This window comes from Stenella coeruleoalba, assembly GCF_951394435.1.
Source record: "Stenella coeruleoalba genome assembly, chromosome: 20".
In the NCBI taxonomy this organism is placed as follows: Eukaryota; Metazoa; Chordata; class Mammalia; order Artiodactyla; family Delphinidae; genus Stenella; species Stenella coeruleoalba.
This window is the reverse complement of record NC_137166.1, coordinates 52,478,170-52,498,412: the sequence shown is the minus strand read 5'-3', so window position 1 is coordinate 52,498,412 and position 20,243 is coordinate 52,478,170. Positions and strand designations below refer to the sequence as shown.

Below are 20,243 nucleotides of genomic sequence, written 5' to 3'. Positions count from 1 at the left end.
CACCTCTCGCTCCATCTTTTCTCTCTTTCTCTCCTGCCCCTGTCTCTCACACGCTTCCTCTGCCTCTGCCCCATCAGTTTCCCTTGACACACGCATCGTCCTGCCGGAAAGGACTTCCCTCACACTGTGTTGCCGTTTGCTTCGCGCACACCTCGATCAGGTCCTTTTCATTCTTTCTTCCTGCAGCCGCTCCTCATCTTCCCCCTCCTCCTCCCCCTCCTCCTCCCCCTCCTCCTCCCCCTTCTGATCTGTCTCGACCTTCTGTCCATTTGTCCGTCTCTCCACAGCCACCCGCTCACAGGTTTCCTTCTTCTCACCCTTGTTTTTCACCCTGATCCTCAGTTTCTTCCTCTTTAATTCACGCACCCCACGCTCCTCCCCCACCCCACTTCTCTTCCTTAAACCGCGCTCCTATCCGTCCTTTACACCTTCCTCCGCCGCAGCCCCAGCTCGACTCCCCTGCACTGCCACTCTCAGCCTTTCTGGAAGCCCTTCTGCTTTTCCTTCTGCCTCTGCCCCGCCCCCCGCTCCTGGCTCCCACCCCGTCCATCCTCCTACCCCCGATGGGATGGGGTGCGGAGTCCCCAGCCCTGGGCTTCCCGCTCTGGGCTCTCGGGTTAGCCCTCCGCTCCCCCTTCCTCGGCTGCTGCGGTGTCTCCTCTCTCTACCCTCGTCCCCTTCGCCTCGTCCCTATGCCTCACGTTTACCTCTCACACCAGCCTCTCCTGCTCCTCCCATCTCCCCCACAGGGGCTCCTATTTCCTTCCCTTCCTAGCCTCGCTCTCACTCAGTTTTCCTTGTATCTTCTTTCCATTGGCTTTTTACTCCCGACTCTCTCCTCCGCCGTCTACCCCACTCCCCGCCTCTCTCCCGGCGCTGCCCTTCCTACCACCCTGTCCTTGTGCCCTCCCTTCCCTGGCGTGAGGGGCCAACCGCCCCCTCAGCCCTCACCGCATGCCTCGTCTCCGTTTCTCATGGTCTCTTTCTCCCACACCTGCTGCCATACACCTGGGGTTTGCAGCGTCTCCCCTCCCCGCTCTCCCTGCCCCTGTCCCCCGTCCCTGTCCCGTCCTTGCTCGACTCCCACAGCTGGGGAGGCCCGTGCGGTAACCAACGGGGGCGGGACGGCTGCGTCCCCGCGCTGGTGGTATTTTTATCCTGTCTCGGAACAGACGGTCCTGTGATTAATGTTTCACAGCTTACGGAATTCATTTCATGTTCTGCCAGGTCCTGGGACCATCAGCTGCACGTTTCTGCCGCCTGCAGCTCATCGTTAACTGGGACACGGGGACACTGTCCCGTGACCTGGCGCGCTATCACTCGAGAGGGGCAAACCTTCCCTTCCCTCCTCTCTGCCTCCCTCAGTTTCTCCCTCTCTCCCCGCTTCTCCTTTCTGAGCCCCACTCCTTCTCTCCCCCTTCTCCTTTCTGAGCCCCACTCCTTCTCTCCCCCTTCTCCTTTCTGAGCCCCACTCCTTCTCTCCCCCTTCTCCTTGCTGAGCCCCACTCCTTCTCTCCCCCTTCTCCTTTCTGAGCCCCATTCAATCTCTCCCCCCTTCTCCTTGCTGAGCCCCACTCCTTCTCTCCCCCTTCTCCTTTCTGAGCCCCACTCCTTCTCTCCCCCTTCTCCTTTCTGAGCCCCACTCCTTCTCTCCCCCTTCTCCTTTCTGAGCCCCATTCCTTCTCCCCCCCTTCTCCTTGCTGAGCCCCACTCCTTCTCTCCCCCCTTCTCCTTGCTGAGCCCCACTCCTTCTCTCCCCCTTCTCCTTTCTGAGCCCCACTCCTTCTCTCCCCCCTTCTCCTTTCTGAGCCCCACTCCTTCTCTCCCCCTTCTCCTTGCTGAGCCCCACTCCTTCTCTCCCCCTTCTCCTTTCTGAGCCCCATTCAATCTCTCCCCCCTTCTCCTTGCTGAGCCCCACTCCTTCTCTCCCCCTTCTCCTTTCTGAGCCCCACTCCTTCTCTCCCCCTTCTCCTTTCTGAGCCCCACTCCTTCTCTCCCCCTTCTCCTTTCTGAGCCCCACTCCTTCTCTCCCCCTTCTCCTTGCTGAGCCCCACTCCTTCTCTCCCCCCTTCTCCTGAGCCCCACTCCTTCTCTCCCCCTTCTCCTTGCTGAGCCCCACTCCTTCTCTCCCCCCTTCTCCTTTCTGAGCCCCACTCCTTCTCTCCCCCTTCTCCTTGCTGAGCCCCACTCCTTCTCTCCCCCTTCTCCTTTCTGAGCCCCATTCAATCTCTCCCCCCTTCTCCTTGCTGAGCCCCACTCCTTCTCTCCCCCTTCTCCTTTCTGAGCCCCACTCCTTCTCTCCCCCTTCTCCTTTCTGAGCCCCACTCCTTCTCTCCCCCTTCTCCTTTCTGAGCCCCACTCCTTCTCTCCCCCTTCTCCTTTCTGAGCCCCACTCCTTCTCTCCCCCTTCTCCTTTCTGAGCCCCACTCCTTCTCTCCCCCTTCTCCTTTCTGAGCCCCACTCCTTCTCTCCCCCTTCTCCTTGCTGAGCCCCATTCCTTCTCTCCCCCTTCTCCTTGCTGAGCCCCACTCCTTCTCTCCCCCTTCTCCTTGCTGAGCCCCACTCCTTCTCTCCCCCCTTCTCCTTGCTGAGCCCCACTCCTTCTCTCCCCCTTCTCCTTGCTGAGCCCCACTCCTTCTCTCCCCCTTCTCCTTTCTGAGCCCCACTCCTCTCCCCCTTCTCCTTGCTGAGCCCCACTCCTTCTCTCCCCCTTCTCCTTTCTGAGCCCCACTCCTTCTCTCCCCCTTCTCCTTTCTGAGCCCCACTCCTTCTCTCCCCCCTTCTCCTTGCTGAGCCCCACTCCTTCTCTCCCCCTTCTCCTTGCTGAGCCCCACTCCTTCTCTCCCCCTTCTCCTTGCTGAGCCCCACTCCTTCTCTCTCCCTTCTCCTTGCTGAGCCCCACTCCTTCTCTCCCCCCTTCTCCTTGCTGAGCCCCACTCCTTCTCTCCCTCTTTATTCACCCGGCTCTTTCCTGTCACACCTTTGGCTTTGTTCTGTTTTCCCTGCTGTCACTCTCTTCTCTCCCTCAGTCACCAAATGCCCTAGGGATGGCCGCCCAGGTGTCGAGGAGGGAGACTGTCCTCCGTGGGCCTGGCTGGGGTCTGAAGAGCCACCGCCCACCCCTCCCGGCGCGTCCTGGCCTCGCGCTGCAGCCTAGTCTCGCCTTACTTTCCACTTTTCTCATTTCCTCCGTGTTCCCCGTCCGTTCTTGCCACCACGTGCCTCCCCGCTGGCCTCCCTCCATCCTCTCCTCAGCTTGGACCTCCCCCTCCCTCCGTCCCTCCCCTTGGCCTCCAAGAGTGTGTGTGTGTGACACTGGCGGGACGCCTCTCTCTCCCTTTCCCTCCTCTCTCCCCCCTCCCTCCATCCTTTTCTCTCTCCTTTCCTCCTCTCCCACTCTCTCTGCCTCTCTCTCCGTGCCGTCTCTCACACCCGTTCTCTCTCTTACACACATATATACACACACTCATTCTCTTCTCATCTTCTTTTTACCGTATCCCCTCCATCCTTTTCTCTCTTCCTCGGTCTCTCCTCCCCTCCCTCTCGGGTCTCCCTGAATCTCTCCCTCTTTCCCCCCCACCCCGGCTCTCTGGGAACCTCCCCAGGGCTCACACCCCTTCTCTCTCCGCTTGCTTGTCTCCCGGCTCGTCCCCTCCCTCTCGGGTCTCTCTCTGGAGCGGTTCTCTCCCCCCTTCGCCCCATCTCTTCTCTCCTCCAGCCCCCCTCTTTTCTTTCTCCCGCTCCTGTGTCTCTGCCCTTGGCTTTCTCTCCTCCCCTGTCTCCCTTCTACTTTCTCTATCTTGCTTCTCCTCTGCCTCTTTCCTTTTTTCCACTTGCTCCCTTCATCCTCCCCGCTCCAGTTCACCCCTTTTCTCTCTTTCAAAACCACTTGCCTCTTCCTCTCCTGCTTCCCCTACTCTGGTCTCAACGCGCCCTCCCGCCTCTCCTGCTTCACCCCCCTCTGGTCTCAATGCCCCCTCCCCCCTCTCCTGCTTCACCCCCCTCTGGCCTCAATGCCCCCTCCCCCCTCTCCTGCTCCCCCCGCTCTGGTCTCAATGCCCCCTCCCCCCTCTCCGGCTTCCCCCCGCTCTGGTCTCAATGCCCCTCCCCCTCCTGCTTCCCCCCCTCTGGTCTCAATGCCCCCTCCCCCCTCTCCTGCTTCCCCCCTCTGGTCTCAATGCCCCTCCCCTCTCTCCTGCTTCCCCCCCACTCTGGTCTCAATGCCCCTCTCCCCTCTTCCCTCCATTTCCTCTTCTGTCTGCTCATCCTCCCGCTCCTCCCCTCTGTGCTCCTGGCGGCCCCGCCTCTTCTCTCCCCTCCCTCTGTTCCTTTCCTCTTTCTTTCCTTCTTTCTTCCTCCTCCTTTCTCTCTCTGACCCTCTCCCTTCCCGTCCCCTCCCCATCCCTCCCCAGCTCTCTTCCCACCTCTTTTCCTTGTTTCTCCCTCTCTGCCCCTCCTCTGGGGGCCTCCCTGTCTCTGCTCCTCCCACTTCTCTGCCTGTCCTCCCCTCTGAGTGGCCCCCTCTCCCCTCCTCACATCCGTCTCTTCTCTCTCCTCTCCTCGCTGAATCTCTCCTTCCCCTCATCCCTCCTCTTTCTCACTCTACAGTTTCTCTTTCTCTAGCCCCTGGCACCTTCTTTCGGTCTCTCTCCTCCTTTCCTTTGTCTCCTCTCCCAATCTGTCTTCTCATCTCCTCTCTCTGTCTCCGGAGGCCCCTGCCCTGCCCTGCCCAGCGCCCCCTCCCCCGCGTGTCCTCGCCCTGAGGGCTCCAGGGGCTCCTCTCTCCCTTTCCCTCTCCTGCCCTTGGGGCTCTGAGGTTTCCAAGTTCTGAGCAGATGGCAAAGCCAACCCAGGGAGCCCGGGGCCGGGCTGTCAGGCCAGAGTCCCCGAGGTGGAAGGGCCTTTGTGACACCCATTTTCTCTCTCTTTCTGTCTGCCCCGGGCTCTGGACACTGCCTGGAGGGATCAAGTCTGCCCCAGGTGCAGGGAGGACGGAACGAGGCCGGGCTCAGAAGCAGGGAGCAAGCTGCCTAAAGACGCACAGCAAGTAAGTGGCAGGGCCAGGACAGGGTGGGCCGCCCTGCAGCTGGCTGGGATCTGCTCCTTCTTGACTCTCCGGCCTGAGCTTGCTGGGAAGCGGGCTGCCGCCTCTGCTCCGTTCCCCTGCCCAACCCTCCACCATGTTCTCTTCCTCAGGCAGCGTGAAGCACAGCAGCCGCTGGGAGGACCTCACACGACCCCACTTCACAGATGAGAAAACAGGTGCCTGGTGTTCCTGAGGACCAGCATCTGCTCAGACAGAGACTTCATGGGAACCCCAACCTTCCCAAAGGATCGACAGTGCCCCCTCTAGGGTCCTCCTCTCCGCTGAGACGGACCACATGGGTCAGCATGATGCCTGACCTCCCCCAGTACCGCCCAAGAGGCATTCTCAGACTCGGTGTGATCGTCCATCACCACCTACTGGCAAAGGACAAAACTGCAACCAGCTCTAATAAACACTGGGAATGACCCCGACAAAAGAGGACAGTGCCAGGGGGTGGCAGAGGGGCTGCGGGAGAGGAGGGGGAGAATTTGCAAAATTCTGTAAAAATTAAAAACTTGACTCCTAACCAATACATAAACATCATACTCAGCAAGCTTCTTGGTGTGCCAACTTAAATCTCCAGACTTCGTGGGTGTTTTCCAGTCATGCTACAGGCAGGTTCTCTCCTGCACTGCCATGGAAATGCACGCGTCGCTGCTCTGAGAAATGAAGGAGAGTGGGATTTGGTTTACACAATTTGCTAGGGAGCCTATTTCCAGGAACTGGGCCAAACTGAGTTTGTTTCCTCTGCAGTGACCTTGCTGAATGGAAGCTGGGTGCAAGCAAAGGTGAATGTTCACAGCCCGAGAGGCCCCAGTCACTGGCCCTTGATCCTCACCTGGAGTCTCTCTGATGGGCTAAATAAAGAAACCTCTAGAATTGTTTCCCGAAGCTACCTGCTACAATGCACAATTTGGGGGTGGCAAAGATTCTTTAAAAATACTAAAATTAGGGCTTCCCTGGTGGCACAGTGGTTGAGAGTTCACCTGCCGATGCAGGGGACACGGGTCCGTGCCCCGGTCAGGGAAGATCCCACATGCTGCGGAGTGGCTGGGCCCGTGAGCCATGGCCGCTGAGCCTGCGCTCCACGGGAGAGGCCACAACAGTGAGAGGCCCGCGTACCGCAAAAAAAAAAAAAAAAAGAAACAGTGACTAAGCTCTCCAGGGATGGGCAAGAATTAGATGCGAAGTTTAATCAGAAGAGAGCCCCAGGGAGCCTGCACGAGGTCGGACACTGACTAGAATATGCCACAGGGTAACCTTGCTGGCTTGAGAGCAGTCAAAAAAAGTCTAAGAAAAAAAGAATGTGGGACTCCTCTCATGGTCCAGTGGCTAAGACTCCACGTTCCCAATGCAGGGGGCCTGGGTTCGATCCCTGGTCAGGGAACTAGATCCCACATGCCACAACTAAGAGCTCGAACGCCACAACTACGCATCCCACATGTGCAACTAAGACCCGGCACGGCCAAATAAATAAATAAATAAATAAAAATAATGTAATCAGATTGACAAAGACCTCAAACCTCGAGCCACTAAAAAATAACAAAATGGGGGCTTCCCTGGTGGTGCAGTGGTTAAGAATCCGCCTGCCAATGCAGGGCACATGGGTTCAAGCCCTGGTCCGGGAAGATCCCACATGCCGCGGAGCAACTAAGCCCGTGCACCACAACTACTGAGCCTGCGATCTAGAGCCCGCGAGCCACAACTACTGAGCCCGTGTGCCACAACTACTGAAGCCCGCACGCCTAGAGCCCATGCTCTGCAACAAGAGAGGCCACCACAATGAGAAGCCCGCGCACCGCAATGAACAGTAGCCCCCGCTCGCCGCAACTAGAGAAAGCCTGCGCATGGCAACAAAGACCCAATGCAGCCAAAAATAAAAATAAGATAAATAAAATAAATTAATTTAAAAAAATACCAAGGCAATGTGAGTCAGCGGGAGGCTTTGGGGCTCTCAGGCCACTTGTCACTGTGCAGAGGGGCGTGGCTGGCCCCCCAGGGGGTGGGCTCTGAGCTCCCACGGGGCTGCAGGGAAGAGGCGCAGCAGGATCAGGGTCCAGGAGCATCAGAGGACGGAGGTGGCACACGGAGGTCTCAGCAGTATCAGATGAATCACAAGAGGAATTCAAAAACACAAATGCTGCCATGGAGCACAGGACAAGAAGAGTTCTCAGAAAACCCCAGTAGTGCTGCCACGCTCCACGGGCACGTGTGCACTTAGGTCACGTGTGCATTTCGTGAGAAAGTCAGTTGGAGGAGAGCGGGGTGAATGAGCGCAACGCCCCTTTCTGGCGGCACACGGAGGACGAGGCCACTCTCTGGGCAAGGAAAGAACTGCAGAAGATACAGCGCACGAGGCAAGCGGCAAGCACGGGACAGTGTACAACCTCGAACATGGTACCTTCGCTGCGAGGAGGGGGAAAGAGCACACGTTCCTGTTTGTTGGTGTCCGCACAGACACTCCGGGAGGGAAAACAAATGGACTAAAATGATCAAGTGACCACGGAGACAAGGCTCCACTGCGCACCTTCCTCGGCTGTTTCCCCTGTTCACAAAACGTCTCTAATCTGCCTTGGTATTCTACTTCGAGTCACGAGTCTGCGCGAAGTCATTCAAAGTCACATCACAGGCAGATCAGCGACAGAGCCGCGATGTCGCGCTATTTATAACCACATAAAGCAGGAGGCAAGCTGAACGTTGAACGTTTGGGGGACAGTTTAATAAACTGCTATACAGACACCGTGGAGCCTGACGCAGCTGTTACCATGACAACGGCGGCCATTTTTTGGTGTTTCTGAATAGCACACACAGTGACCAGGGGAATTCAGCAGTGCCGGTACATCCTGACCGCCTCTTAGCCAAGTCAACAGTTGCACTGGGTTGCTGCAAGTTGTAACTTTCCAAAATGTTTACCTATTTCAATATGTTGCCTTGTCAATGTTTTTAAACAGACAAAAGCAGAAGGGGAGATAGATAGCAAGGACCCAGCAAAGTCCCAGGGAAGATACCCAGGCCAGGAAAGGGATTCTACTTACATCACCTGGCCCCTGACTCCACTAAATGTTTGTTTTGACTTTCAACATCACTTCTTCAAGCCCAGAAGCCTATGGAGGGCCTGGCATCCTGACGGCAGGAACTCTCAACTCCCACTAACAGCCGTGGGCAGATATAGGCCAAAACAGAGGACAGGGCTGCACGGAGGGATGGAAAAGGGGGCACCCGTGGCCAGCCCACCCCTGTTCTGTGCCAGCTCTGGGCTGCGAGGAGCCCCAGGGTGCCCTCAAGGGCAGACAGACAGGAGGCTGGTGTCCCAATCCAGTGTCAGACAAGTTAGGGGTATCATCTAACCTGGCCAGGCAGGGCGAGAAGACCACGACAAAGGCACAGCGGCTGGAGAGAACTAGGCATGTTCCCAAACTGCAGGCCTCAGGGGGTGGGGTGGGGGGAACCAGAAGTGAGGTCAGAGCTGGACCAGGAGCTTGGGCTCTATCCTGTGGCAAAGGGAAGCCTCTGGGGCTACAGCGGGGCCACAGGGGAGGGCAGGGTGCAGCAGGACCCAGAACCCGCCGCCCTTCTGCCACCAGTGACGCCAAGGCCCAGAGGGAAGGGACTCCTGGGGAGGGGGCGCTCTCCTACCCTCATGCGACGGGGAGACAGGAGGGGCCGGCAAATCCTTCCTGTGATGACCAAGGACACGAGCACGCTGGGCAGGAAGGGCGTCCGCTGAGGGAAAGAGGACGGGGCACTCACGGACCCTGGGTCCCTCACCGGCCACCGCCTCCGCCGCCGCCGCCGCCCCCGCCCTGGCCCCCGGCGTCCGGTGCTCCCGACATCATGAGGAACAGGACCACGGGAATGATGTACATCCACTGTGAGCCAGACAGGATGGCAGAAGGACAGACGGACAAACAGGGAGACAGAGAGAAGAGAAGAGAGAATAAGCAGTGTCCGGCCCAGGGTGGGGAAGGCGGGGGCCAGCGTGAGGGGAGGCAGTGAGGGAAGGGGGCCCAGGTCCCCTACTCCACTACGGGTTGGGGAAGGGCTGGCGGGGTGCAGGGACGGGGGAGGCGGGAGGGGGCTCGGTCCTCACTCAGGCCTCGTGCGGTGGCGGTGCAAGCCCGGGGGCAGCAGGACGCAGGGCTGTGAGCAACACGGCCCCCCCCAGGATGAGGTGCCACTGAGGAGGGAGGGGGGGCGCAGGTCAGGGCCAGTGGCGGCTGTGGCGTCCCACGGCCATCAGGGAGGGCAGAGCCAGGGGTGGGCGAGCTCTCGGCCTCTCTGGGCCTCAGTTTCCCCGCAGCTCGGCAGTTAGGCTCTCCTGACATCAGGAGCTCCCGGCACACTAACCAAGGCCCCACGGACACGGCGCTCAGCGCAGTCAGGCTCGGCATCCTCCCACCCGAGGCCCCGAGGGCCCAGCCACACTGGCTTCCACTGTCCCCTGCCCTTGCCTGGGGTGGGACCACCTCCTCCAGCCCCAGCGCCCCCAGCGCCCGGGGCCCTGGGCCTCAAGAGCTGCTCTAGCAGCACAGGCTCACCCTCAGCTGCCAGCTCCCAGCCTCCCGGGCACCTCCCGGCACAGCCCCTCCACCTACCCACCCGCCAGGCCTGGCTGGCGGAGCCCACCCGCTCCCTCCTTTCCAAACCTCCCTGTTCCTTCGAGGTCTCTGCCATGTGCCCCCCACACCCCAGCCTCACAGCCTGGTTCAGGCCTCATCCTCTCCCCCAGACCTTGGTCCCAGCCTCCTCCAAGGTCGGACCCCGCCCCTCCCTTGACCACGCCCTCCTCAGTGCGCTCCCTCCCAACAGGCAAGCCTGACCCTGCCTGTGCTTTTTGTGCTCCAGCGCGGCACCCGAGGGGCTGTCCCCAGTCCCCCTCACTGCCCAGCTCCGGGCCGGCCACTTGCTGAGACCGGATGCCCCGTGAGCACCGCCACAAGCCGACGCCGGCAGGCCAGGGTGCGGGGCTCCAGTCCTCGGCTCAAGCCAGGGGCCAGGAGGACGCGCATAGACATGCCGGAGAAGCCAAGCAGGCCCTCCACACTGGAGGCCCAGCGGAGGGCCGTGGGCGAGGGGAGCAGGGCAGGGGGGCTCAGGATGGGAGCGGGGAGCCGCTGGGGAAGGGGCCGGGGGCGGGCAGAACCCCACTCACATATTTCGCGAAAAAGGACTTCTGCTCCTGGGGGTTCTTGGCCTTCTGGGCCTGCTCCATCTCCAAGCGCTCGATGAAGGCTGCTGTCTCGGGCCTGTGGGTGGGGGTAGAAGGGGGAGAGGGGATGAGGGGCCGGGAGACCCCGCGGCACCCTGGAAGGGTGGGGGAGGGGCAGGGCCGGAGCGAGAGGCAGCGGAAGGCCGGGCCAGCGGGGACAGGGCTGGCTCGGCCCACCGCCCCGCACCCGTACTCACCCTGGCGCCGGGACCGGCGGCTGCAGCTGCACTGAGGTGTTGAACAGCTCCAGGTCCACGTCCTCCACTTCGTGGCCCCGGCAGCCCCCAGGGTATGTCACCACCGACACCCCCACCACGTTGCCGGCCACGTCCACGTGCAGGGTCAGCTGGTCCGAGAGGTGCGACTCTACCAGGGAGCACTGGGGGAGGAGCGGAGGGGGGTGAGAGGAGGGAGGCCAGCAGGGGCTGCTGCCCAGGCCTCGCTGACACCAGCCACCCCCCCAAGCCTCCTTCCCCACCCCACAGGGCCCCCGAAGCAGCTTTCAAAGCCCTCCATGGCCCCCTGCCAACCTCCAGCAGAAGCAACGGCCTCCCCAGGGCCCACCAACTGGATTGTCCCCCTCCAGCCCGGGAGACCCTTGAGGGCAAGGCGAGGTCCTTAAATGCTGGAGCCCGAACAGTGGAGGCCAAAGGGTAGAACCCAGGCTAGAGCGGGTGGGAAAAGCAAGGATGGGGGCTGACCTCATCACCGACTCACCGCGGGGACAAAGGAGGAGACGTAGCCACCGGCTTCTGGGCCGTCAGGGGCCCCAGGCCGCCGTGGAATCCGGACACGGTACAGGCCATTCAGCGCTGCCACATCCTGCAGGGCAGAGAGGGGAGGGTGGCAGTGAGAGGGACAGTGCCCAGCCCCCACCCGGTCTGGACACCCACTGGGCCCACAACCAGGAAGGCCCTTCCCCAGTCTCGCCCAGCCAGCATTCCCCACTCCCTGGCCCGGCCAAGCCCAAGACTCCTCCCACTGGGTGCCCCACCCGGGGGGAGACCACCACGAGGAGAGCAGAGGCCAGCCCAGCGACAGAGTAAGTCCCGAGGACACTTCCCGCAGGTCTGGGTCCAGCCCCACACCCGACCTCCCCGGTTATATGAGCGGCTGGTTCTCACTGTGGGCGACTGTGACAGGAATCACGTGGGCACCACGCAGGAAGGCTGGCCGGGCGGGCCTCAGCCTGATCTCTCCCACAGCGCTGGCACCCATGGGCCCGCAGCCGCCCAGAATAAAGCCTGCGTCCCCAGCTTCCCTTGCAGCTCCAACTGGTCAAAGGGACGGAGTGGAAGTGGATTGTGGCAGCTTTCTCGAGCTTTCCCCCAAAGCCGGCTGTTCCCTCTGGCCCTCCTGCTTCCCCTCCTCTACCTTGCTGCCTGGAACCTCCCCGCCGCCCCCGCCAGCCCCACACCTCCCTAGGGAGGACCCAGGCGGACCTGGAGGAGGCCACAAAGCAGGGCCACAGGAGAGGTAACGTTCTCCTGCTTAACCATGCTGCCCTGGGAATCCCTTTCTCCTCACAAGCAAATCTTGCACTAAGTGTGAAGCACCTTGGCTAAATCTAGCAGAGCCAGAGGAGCTGACTGTACGAAAACCGTGGGGAAGAGAGGGCGCTGCGCAGAGGAAGCAGCTCAGGCAGAGGCCCCGAAGTACGCGCGTTGTGCTCTGAGGCACGTGCCCCCAGCCCCAGCAAAGCGGGGGGTCCCGTCCTCACCCGGAGCTGGCCCCGCTCCTCCTCACTGAGCTGCCGCTGCGACAACGACAAGGTGCCATCTTGCTGGCTCCAGAGCAGCGAGCCCCGCTTCCGGAAGTGGGCACTATCATCTGTGCGGGAGCCTGGACGTCAACCCTCGCAGCCACCAGGTTGCTTCCCCATCCCGAGCCCCCATTTTCCCACCTAAAAACTGGGGACAGCCCCACGTGTCTCTGAAGCCCTGCCTCTGCCTTGCCAGGTGACCCAGAGTCGCTCACGTGACTTAAGTGGGCCTCAGTTTCCCCAGCTATGGAATACAGGGGCTGCAGAGCTCGGGAGCTCCCAACCACCGGGCTTTCTTGGGCAGATGCCAGGGTCTGACTGGGGAGGTCTGCAGAGGGTCCGAGCTTCAGTGTTTAAAACAGGTGCCCCCAGAGCTTGGGGCCTCAGACTGGGTTATGAGCCCCTGGGCCCCACTGACATCTATGCTCTGGGAGTCTGGATGCCTGAAATGTGGCAGTTTAAGCTTGGCTTTAGAGAAGGTCCCACCTCTACCATTCACTTGTAAAAGGACCTTGTCTGGTATTCCTCCGAGCCTCAGTTTCCTCTTCTGGAAAATGGGGTTATCCCTAACACCTATTTCGGGTGACTATTCTGAGGATGTCTGAGTTAATATAGATGTTTGAGTTAATACATCTAACCACTAGGGAAGGGCATGGGGCAATTGGTCAAAGTCGGCTCTGAGGTTATTACTGCCACACCGACCTTTCTGAAACTGGCATTTGTCTTACAGGTATGGGAGTCTTCAAAGACAGAGCTTCTGTTCGCCGCCGCCCCCACCTCCCCAGTGTAATGCAAACACACTCCCAAGTGCAAAGCTGTAAGTGAATGGATGGCGTATCTCACGCTGAGTGGCACCCGAGTTCCTGACACAGGGCACTGGGTAAGTGTCCGGGTCAGGACGTTGCTGGACTCACCGATCTCAAATGAGTGCTCCAGCAGCAGCCCCACGGCGCCGCAGCCCTCACCCTCTCGACTTTCCGCCCCCGCCTGCAGGTGATAGAGAGGGCCCCAGGTAAGGACCATCAGAGCCCTCAGTCCGGCAGGACCCACGGACCCCAGGACAGACAAACCCGCAGGCTGCGGCAGGAGCCTTACTTCCATACCCACATCCAAACACTGACGCTTGCCCACTATTCCACCGGGAACCGCCCATTTCATGAAAATTCATGATCTGGACGGGCCAGAGACAACCAGAGCCTGCAAAATAGCGGAACCTCGTTTCCAAGGCAACTATCTCCAGGTCACTTTCACACCTAGCATCATAACTATTCATGAGTTAAAAGGCATCCTTCCCAAGCTAATATCCACGTGACCTCGTTTTCACCTTCACAGCCCCAATAGCCACGATGCCGCCCGAGTTCCACCCCTCTCAAGCACATTCAAGATTCCATGCCTTCCTTTTCTCCAACTCTCCACATCTCTCCTGACTCTCTACGTCCTCAAGCCTGCGCTACCTCGTTCCAGATTTTAATCCGCGAGCTCAAGATCCCGCCCTCTCATGCATATTCGGGAGGCGGAACTCCTCCGAGAGCCCCCCCCCCCCGCCTCTTTAATTTTAGCCACCCCGACGTCTGATTTGCCAAGATTCCACCCGGGCCACACCTCCTCAAACATATTCATGACTGAGGATCCCTAGCGTCCGAATGTTAAGGAAGTTCTTGCCCCAACCTTCTCTTTCGGTGCAGCCTCGTTTTCACCGCACCCAACGCCCAGGTGCCAAAGTCCCATCCCAAAATGGGATTAGGGGGCTTCCCTGGTGGCGCAGTGGTTGAGAGTCCGCCTGCCGCTGCAGGAGACACGGGTTCGTGCCCCGGTCCGGGAGGATCCCACATGCCGCGGAGCGGCTGGGCCCGTGAGCCACGGCCGCTGGGCCTGCGCGTCCGGAGCCTGTGCTCCGCAGCGGGAGAGGCCACAACGGTGAGAGGCCCGCGTACCGCAAAAAATACAAAACCAAAATGGGATTAGCTAAGGCCCAGAAAGGGGATGGCAAAATCCCATAAGGAGCCCCGCCCCCTTATGCATATTCACGAGCTAAAGCCTTCCTAACTATCCTCTCGCTTTCTCCCAGTTGTGCGGCCTCATGAATGCGCAGAACTGCAGCCTCGCTTTCCCCGGTTCTTTTACCTCGTCTTCCCTCTCGGTCCTGCGCAACTTCGTTCCCACCTTAACCGACCTAAAGGCCCAAGACCCACGATTTCCGTCAACCCCGCCCTATGTGCACAGCGAATAAGCACTCACCCCCCGCACAGCGGCCCCGGACCGGCAACCACTACCCCGCGCCCGGCTGGGGGCTGCTGCCGCCATCAGCAAGAGCAGGAGCAGCCGAGTCGCCCCAGCGCCGGGCGCGGCCATTTCGGACCCGTCCCACCAGCCAAGGGGCTGGAGTGAGCCGGGCGCCGCGGAGCACGCCGGGAGGAACGGCCCGCATCCCGTCGCCCGTGCGCCTGCGCCGGCTCTTTGCGTCTGCGCACTAGCGCCCTCCCGCTACCGGCGCCTGACGTCACGGGGCGGGCGCCGCTCCATCCGGGTCTCCGGGCACCGCCCCTTGGATGACGCCACAATCGCGGACGTCTCCTCCGTGACGCACACCGGTCCGTCGCGTTGTGACGTCACAGAGCCCGGGGCCCCGCCCTCCCGTTTTCTCCGTGGGCGCCTCCCTCCGCTCCCCCCAAGGGGCGGGGCGTTGCGATGAAACGGTGGCACGAGCCTAAGCCGGCCCCTAGTGGAGCAGGTGAGGCGGGACCAGGTGGGATGGCAGGTGAGAGGCGGAGCCGGGCCTGGAGGGGTTGGACCAGGTGAGGGAACCAGGTGAGGGATGGAGCCTGCGATACGGAGACCGGTAGCCGGGAACCCTCTACCCTCAGCGCGGGGCTGACCTGGGGACCTTGGCCCAGCCTCCTGGAACAGACCTGCGAACTTTGCCGCGCATGTAGAACGCCCCCTGCTTCCAGCCTGTCCCACGCACCGGCCGGGACGGCTCCAACGCCATCTCCTGAGCGGCGAGTTCGACCAGCTGCGGGATTTACCCATCTTTGAGAGCAACTTCGTGCAGGTGTGGAGCCCCAGGGCCCTCCGAGCCCAGGCCTGAGCCCCGGCCTCCTGACTTGGGGAACCTCTGTTCGCCCTATTTCTGATCACTCCCCCTAATGCCCACCTCCTGAAATTCCTGCTTCCCTATGAACCCTGGCCTTTGATTCCCTCGGTCCATTTTCCCTGACTTCATACCCATATGACTCTTGACTTTTGACCCCAGGATCTCTGATCCCCATCTTGGTGGTTAACTTACTTGGTTCCTGACCCTTAACCCTACCAAAATTCCTGATCCCTCCCCAATCCCACCCCCCATCTATCTGGCTTCTAACCTCTGACCCCCCGGCCCCAGGTGACCCGGTTAGGAGAAGTTGCCAACAAGGTCACCATGGGGGTGGCAGCCTCCAGTCCAGCCCTGGAACTCCCAGACCTGTTGCTTCTGGCGGGCCCTGCCAAGGAGAACGGACGCCTGCAGCTCTTCGGGTGACTGCCCCCACCCCAGCCTAGACCTCCTTTCTCCCCAGCTCTGGGCATCCTAGGCCCCCTGCAGCACCTCCTTTCACCCACACGACCTCCAAGGCCAGGAGCCATGGATGGCTGCTAGCCTTCTCTGGGCTACTGTCCACCCAGGAGAACAAGGACAGGGCCATCCACAGGAGCCAGGAATCAGGGATAGATAGACATGAGGGGGACTGTCTTCAGCTACACCCTGGCAGGAATCAGGAGAATGACCATTTATGCAGGACTTACTGCATGCCAGGCGTCCCCTTGACCATGCACATCATCTCTTCTCTGACCTCCTACTGTCATATGGTGGGGCCCCTTAGGCCCATCCATAAGAAAAACTGAGGCCCAGAGAGGGGAGCCACTTGCCCAGGGTCCCACAGTGGGTCAGGGGTGGCCTGGGATCAGAACCTTGGGCTCCTCAGGATTGCCGACCTCATGATTCTGGAGCTCCTGGGCCACACTCCACACTGCCCCTTCAGGTCTTTGTTTTTTTGATTGAAAAAGTAATGCAAATACACTCCAAGGTACAAAACACACATAGCACAAAATACACCTTTCTTCCATCCTAGGCTCCTGTCTCCAACTCCAGCTGCAAATACCAAGACATTTACAGGCATAGAGTATATTTCCAGAAACATTCTGCTGGTGGCTTTCACTTTTTGGCTACATCTCACAGATAATGAAAGAAAGGGGGACGGGGGAAGGGCGGGAAGGAAGGAAGGAAGGATGGAGTCACATTGTCACACACACACACACACACACACACACACACATGCATGCACACAATCCTTTGTCTGCAATTTTGTTTTGTTTTGCGGTATGCGGGCCTCTCACTGTGGTGGCCTCTCCCATTGCGGAGCACAGGCTCCGGACGCGCAGGCTCAGCGGCCATGGCTCATGGACCCAGCCGCTCCGCGGCATGTGGGATCTTCCCGGACCAGGGCACGAACCCGTGTCCCCTGCATCGGCAGGCAGACTCAACCACTGCGCCACCAGGGAAGCCCCTGTCTGCAATTTTGGATGTAACTCATTTGGTGGTAGAATCTGCTTCTGACCTGAACAAACTTGATGCCACTTACAGCCTTTATTTATCCCCCCCGAATAAGTTTAAAACATTTCACAAAGCAGTATTCTGATGCCGGAACCTTGTACTGGGACATTCTCTACCATCTTCCTTTTCTTTTCAGTGCTAATTGTATCCCACCATATGAGTCACAACCTGCAGTTGGAAGGATGCTAAGGATGGTGCTGAGAGGGGGGTTTTGACCCTCATCATCTCCTTCAGCACTCTCCCCTCCCAGCCCCAGAGAAAACATACCATCGAAGTAAAATCATTGAGCTTGCTCTGCCAACTCAGCCTCAACACATCCCCCAGCCCCTCACTTCTAACCAGCTTCCAGCCCTTAGTGATTCTGTGCCAGTGCACACAGATCCATTTTTGGACACACACAATTCAACAAACTCCGTCCCCATGGACACCTAGCTTGCATCCAGCCTCTTGCTGTGATGATGTAATAGGGAATGTCCTTCAACGAATGGCTGCCTTCAGACGGCCTGGTTTCAAATCCTGGCTTCACCTCTTCTTCACTGTCTTTGGCCAAGTTTCCTACCCATCTGGGCCTCAGTTTCCTCATCGGCCACATGAGGATAAGAGGAGAGCCCACCTTCCAGGGCTGTCAGGGGATAAACTGAGTAAATGTCTGTAAATCTCTTGGAACAGCACCTGGCACAGAGTATGCACTCTGGAAATGTCAGCTGTTATTCTTCCATTTGGGGAACATACTAATAGATCGAGTTGCCTACTGAGGGACTCTGATGTGCCCTGTGCCTTGGGGTGACAACCAGTGTGGCAGGCAGGGGACATCCATGTGCTCAGCTGCGAGGGTGTCTGTAAGACCAGTTTCTAGAGGTAGTCTTGCAGGGCCTGAGGGGAGTCGTATGTGGCTACCCAGTGTTGTTAAGAACATAGGTAAGACTTGGCTTCAAGTCCCTGCTGTGTGATCTGGGCCAAGTTACCCATCCTGTCTGGATTGTTTCCTCCCCTGCCTTGTTGGACCTTGAATCAGGCTGGGGGCCTGAGCAATTCCTTTATTCAGATACTCCACAAGCATTCACTCAGCACTGACCATGGGTCAGCTCTGGGTACTACGGAAGCAGCACTGAACAAAATTGGACCAAAAATCTCTGCCCTCAAGCTCACTTTCTACTAGGAAAGCAGACAGAATAGATGTCAATTTGTCCAGTGGGTGAGGTCTGTGGAGACAGATGGGGCATGGGGGTGGGCATGGGGAGGTCTGCAAGGGCGAATGTAGTTGTATATAGGCTGGAGGTTGTAAACAGATCTTCTCTAAGAGAGGAAGGGGCCAAGCTATGGGGATGGCTGGAGGATGACAGAGGGAACGGCCTGTGCAAAGGTCCTGAGGTAGGACCAAGCCTAGCAGGTGTTTATGGGACAGTGAGAACAGTATGGCTGGAGCCGAGTAAGCGAGGAGAGTGCGTGGGGGTGGGGGGGGCAGAGAGGGAACAAAGCGGGCAGATCCCGCAGGGCCTTGTAGTCTAGGCGAGGACTCTGCTTTTACTCTGAGCCCCGGGAAGGATTTGAGCTAACGCGGGTGTTGATTGGCGCCCTCTGGCGGCCGCGTGGGAACAGACTGGGGTGAAGGCGGGAAATTACGGTGGCTGGACGGCGGGGGTCGGGGGCGGCTGGTGGAGGGACTTGGAAATCGTCGAACTGTGACTACGGTTTAACGGTGGAGCCATCAGGATTTGGTAGGATTGGCTGAGAATGGGAAAAAGTCGCCTCCCGCGGTTTCTGACTGAGCAAGTGGGAGGATGTTAAGATGGGGAAGACGAAGAGGTGCAGCTTTGGGGTTGGCGGAAGATCAGGAATTTGGCTGTTGGACATTTTATGTGTCCGATGTCGATCCAACATACAAATGGAAATTTCAAGTAAGCAGCAATCTGAGTTTCGCGTTTAGGAGGGAGGACCAGCGGGAGACACGGATGGGCTCTGTGTATGGAAGAAAATTGGGGATGGATAAAATGCAAGAGGCAGAGAAAGTGGAAAAGGATCCTTCCGGGCAGGGAGAGGGGCGCTGGGGTGGGCGCTGCGAAGCCGGGGAGGGTAAGACGCTGAGGCCGCCCCTTCCGCCCGCCAGGCTGTTCCCCTTGCAGTTCGTCCAGCTCTTCGTACACGACGAAAGCCGCTGGCAACTGAAGGTCAAGTTCCGCACCGGCCGCGCCTTCTACCTGCAGTTGCGAGCCCCGCCGGAGAGCCGCGACCGCAAGTTCGGCCAATGGGTGCGGCTGCTCTACCGCCTGCGCTTCCATTCGGCCCAGGGAGCCGTACCCTTCACGCAGGAGTGCTCGGCGCTGGAGGACGACAAGGACGAGGATCCGAGCAGGAGGAAGTGAGCGGACGAGGTGAGCGGAGCAGGGCGGGGCTGCAAGGAGCGGGGAGAGGGGCATGGGCGGGGCTGGGGGCGGGACTCCTGGGTCTGAGGGAGGAGGGCCTGGGACCTGGATGCCTGTGTCTGAGAGTGGAGGTGACCAGGAGCCCAGACTCCTAAGTCCTGACAGTGTGTGGCATCTGTACCCAGAGGACAGGAGGCTCTCAAAAGCAGGGCAAGGTCTGCAGGACCTTGGCGCACCAGCAAAAGTGGTGATGGTTTCCTAACTGGGCATCCCCCCACCCCAGCCTCGCTCCCCTTGACCTAGCATGGTGGGACCTGGGGAGGGAGTGCCCAGGCCCTGAAGGAGTGGGGTCAGCCAGACAAGATGCCAGTTCCGTGTAAGGCCTGGGGAGGGGAAATGCCCCAGTCCTTGAAGGTGGGGACACTGGAACGTATGGGGCCTCTTCCTCTCGAGACACCCTGCTCCCCAGGCCTTCCCAGGAAGTACAGAGTGCCCACTCACCCACCCCCAAATGGCAGGTGCGTCCGCAGTCAGGGCCTCCGAGACAGACTCTTGTACCCAGCTTCAAGGCATGGAAGCCAGCCTGGACCCACAGACCTCGGAACTCTGGGGACTCTGATTCCTCCAACATTATTTTGAGGTCACTAAAAGACCAGAGATCAAAGTGTACCCTACCTCGGGGCCGGACAGATGAATTATTAAAGTTAATAAGGATCGGCCACTTAAGAACCAACAACCCGGTCACGAGCAGTTTCCCCATCGTCACCGGTTCAACATGGCAGAAACAGCTCTTCCAGTATGACTGCCCCAGCGCGGTCTTCTGGTTATGGTGTCTGGCTCCTCGGGCCGCTACTGAGGCCCAGCGCTCACCACTCCATCATGGCTACCTCACTAGAGTAGCCCTCCCCAGTCTGGCCTTTGGTTCTTCTTTGCCCACTGCATCTGGCCCCTGCAGCCAGCCCACCTCCTCCCCACTCCCAGTAGCTCGGCTAACAGGGCTGCCTCCACAGGGTGTCAGGCCTCCCGCCCCGTGATTTTGTAGTTGCCATGGCAACGCGGTAGCCTCGCTAAAGGGGCTGTTCCAAGATGGCGGCCTCAATGCGGTCTGTTTCATGAGGGCCGCCTCATCGTGGTTGCCATTCCAACCTGGCTGTCCCCATCGCCCAGCCCCAGGTGACTAAGCCCTACAGGAGGAGGAAGGCGGAGCTACAGACTCAAGAAGGACAGACATATGG

The 20,243-nt window shown here is 59.5% G+C and overlaps 2 protein-coding genes across 5 annotated transcripts; one reads left to right on the top strand and one right to left on the bottom strand.

The window, feature by feature from the left end:
• Positions 1 to 7,718: 7,718 nt before the first annotated feature.
• Positions 7,719 to 14,506, bottom strand: EMC10 (ER membrane protein complex subunit 10). 2 transcript variants are annotated; one of them, XM_079908721.1, is made up of 8 exons: positions 14,296 to 14,506; positions 12,972 to 13,044; positions 12,016 to 12,125; positions 11,013 to 11,117; positions 10,493 to 10,674; positions 10,239 to 10,332; positions 9,177 to 9,263; positions 7,719 to 8,955 (listed from the first exon to the last, which is right to left on the bottom strand). In XM_079908721.1, exons 1-7 carry the CDS (start codon positions 14,407 to 14,409, stop codon positions 9,177 to 9,179), a joined length of 765 nt encoding a protein of 254 aa, XP_079764847.1. In that variant the 5' UTR covers positions 14,410 to 14,506; the 3' UTR covers positions 7,719 to 8,955. The 2 variants fall into 2 exon arrangements, with proteins under 2 accessions (XP_079764847.1, XP_079764846.1); XM_079908720.1 differs by lacking the exon at positions 9,177 to 9,263 and having other exon boundaries at positions 7,725 to 8,955; positions 14,296 to 14,505.
• Positions 14,507 to 14,642: 136 nt separating this feature from the next.
• GARIN5A (golgi associated RAB2 interactor 5A) lies at positions 14,643 to 20,108 on the top strand. Of its 3 annotated transcripts, XM_079908723.1 has the most exons (5): positions 14,643 to 14,788; positions 14,952 to 15,109; positions 15,440 to 15,570; positions 18,753 to 19,017; positions 19,527 to 19,626. In XM_079908723.1, the coding sequence occupies exons 1-4, from the start codon at positions 14,746 to 14,748 to the stop codon at positions 19,006 to 19,008; spliced, it is 588 nt and encodes a 195-aa protein (XP_079764849.1). In that variant the 5' UTR covers positions 14,643 to 14,745; the 3' UTR covers positions 19,009 to 19,017; positions 19,527 to 19,626. The 3 variants fall into 3 exon arrangements, with proteins under 3 accessions (XP_079764849.1, XP_079764850.1, XP_079764848.1); XM_079908724.1 differs by lacking the exon at positions 15,440 to 15,570 and having other exon boundaries at positions 19,527 to 20,108; XM_079908722.1 differs by lacking the exon at positions 19,527 to 19,626 and having other exon boundaries at positions 18,753 to 19,050.
• The last annotated feature ends 135 nt before the right edge of the window (positions 20,109 to 20,243 follow it).

Coding starts and splice junctions, on each gene's coding strand:
- EMC10 (XM_079908720.1), bottom strand. CDS start 14,409: ATGGCCGCGCCCGGCGCTGGGGCGACTCGGCTGCTCCTGCTCTTGCTG. Junction 13,045..14,295: donor CCGGGGCCGCTGTGCGGGGG/GTGAGTGCTTAT, acceptor TATCACCTGCAG/GCGGGGGCGGAAAGTCGAGA. Junction 8,956..10,238: donor AGTCCTTTTTCGCGAAATAT/GTGAGTGGGGTT, acceptor TCTGGCTCACAG/TGGATGTACATCATTCCCGT.
- GARIN5A (XM_079908723.1), top strand. CDS start 14,746: ATGAAACGGTGGCACGAGCCTAAGCCGGCCCCTAGTGGAGCAG. Junction 15,110..15,439: donor TTGAGAGCAACTTCGTGCAG/GTGTGGAGCCCC, acceptor CCCCGGCCCCAG/GTGACCCGGTTAGGAGAAGT. Junction 15,571..18,752: donor GGACGCCTGCAGCTCTTCGG/GTGACTGCCCCC, acceptor TCCGCCCGCCAG/GCTGTTCCCCTTGCAGTTCG.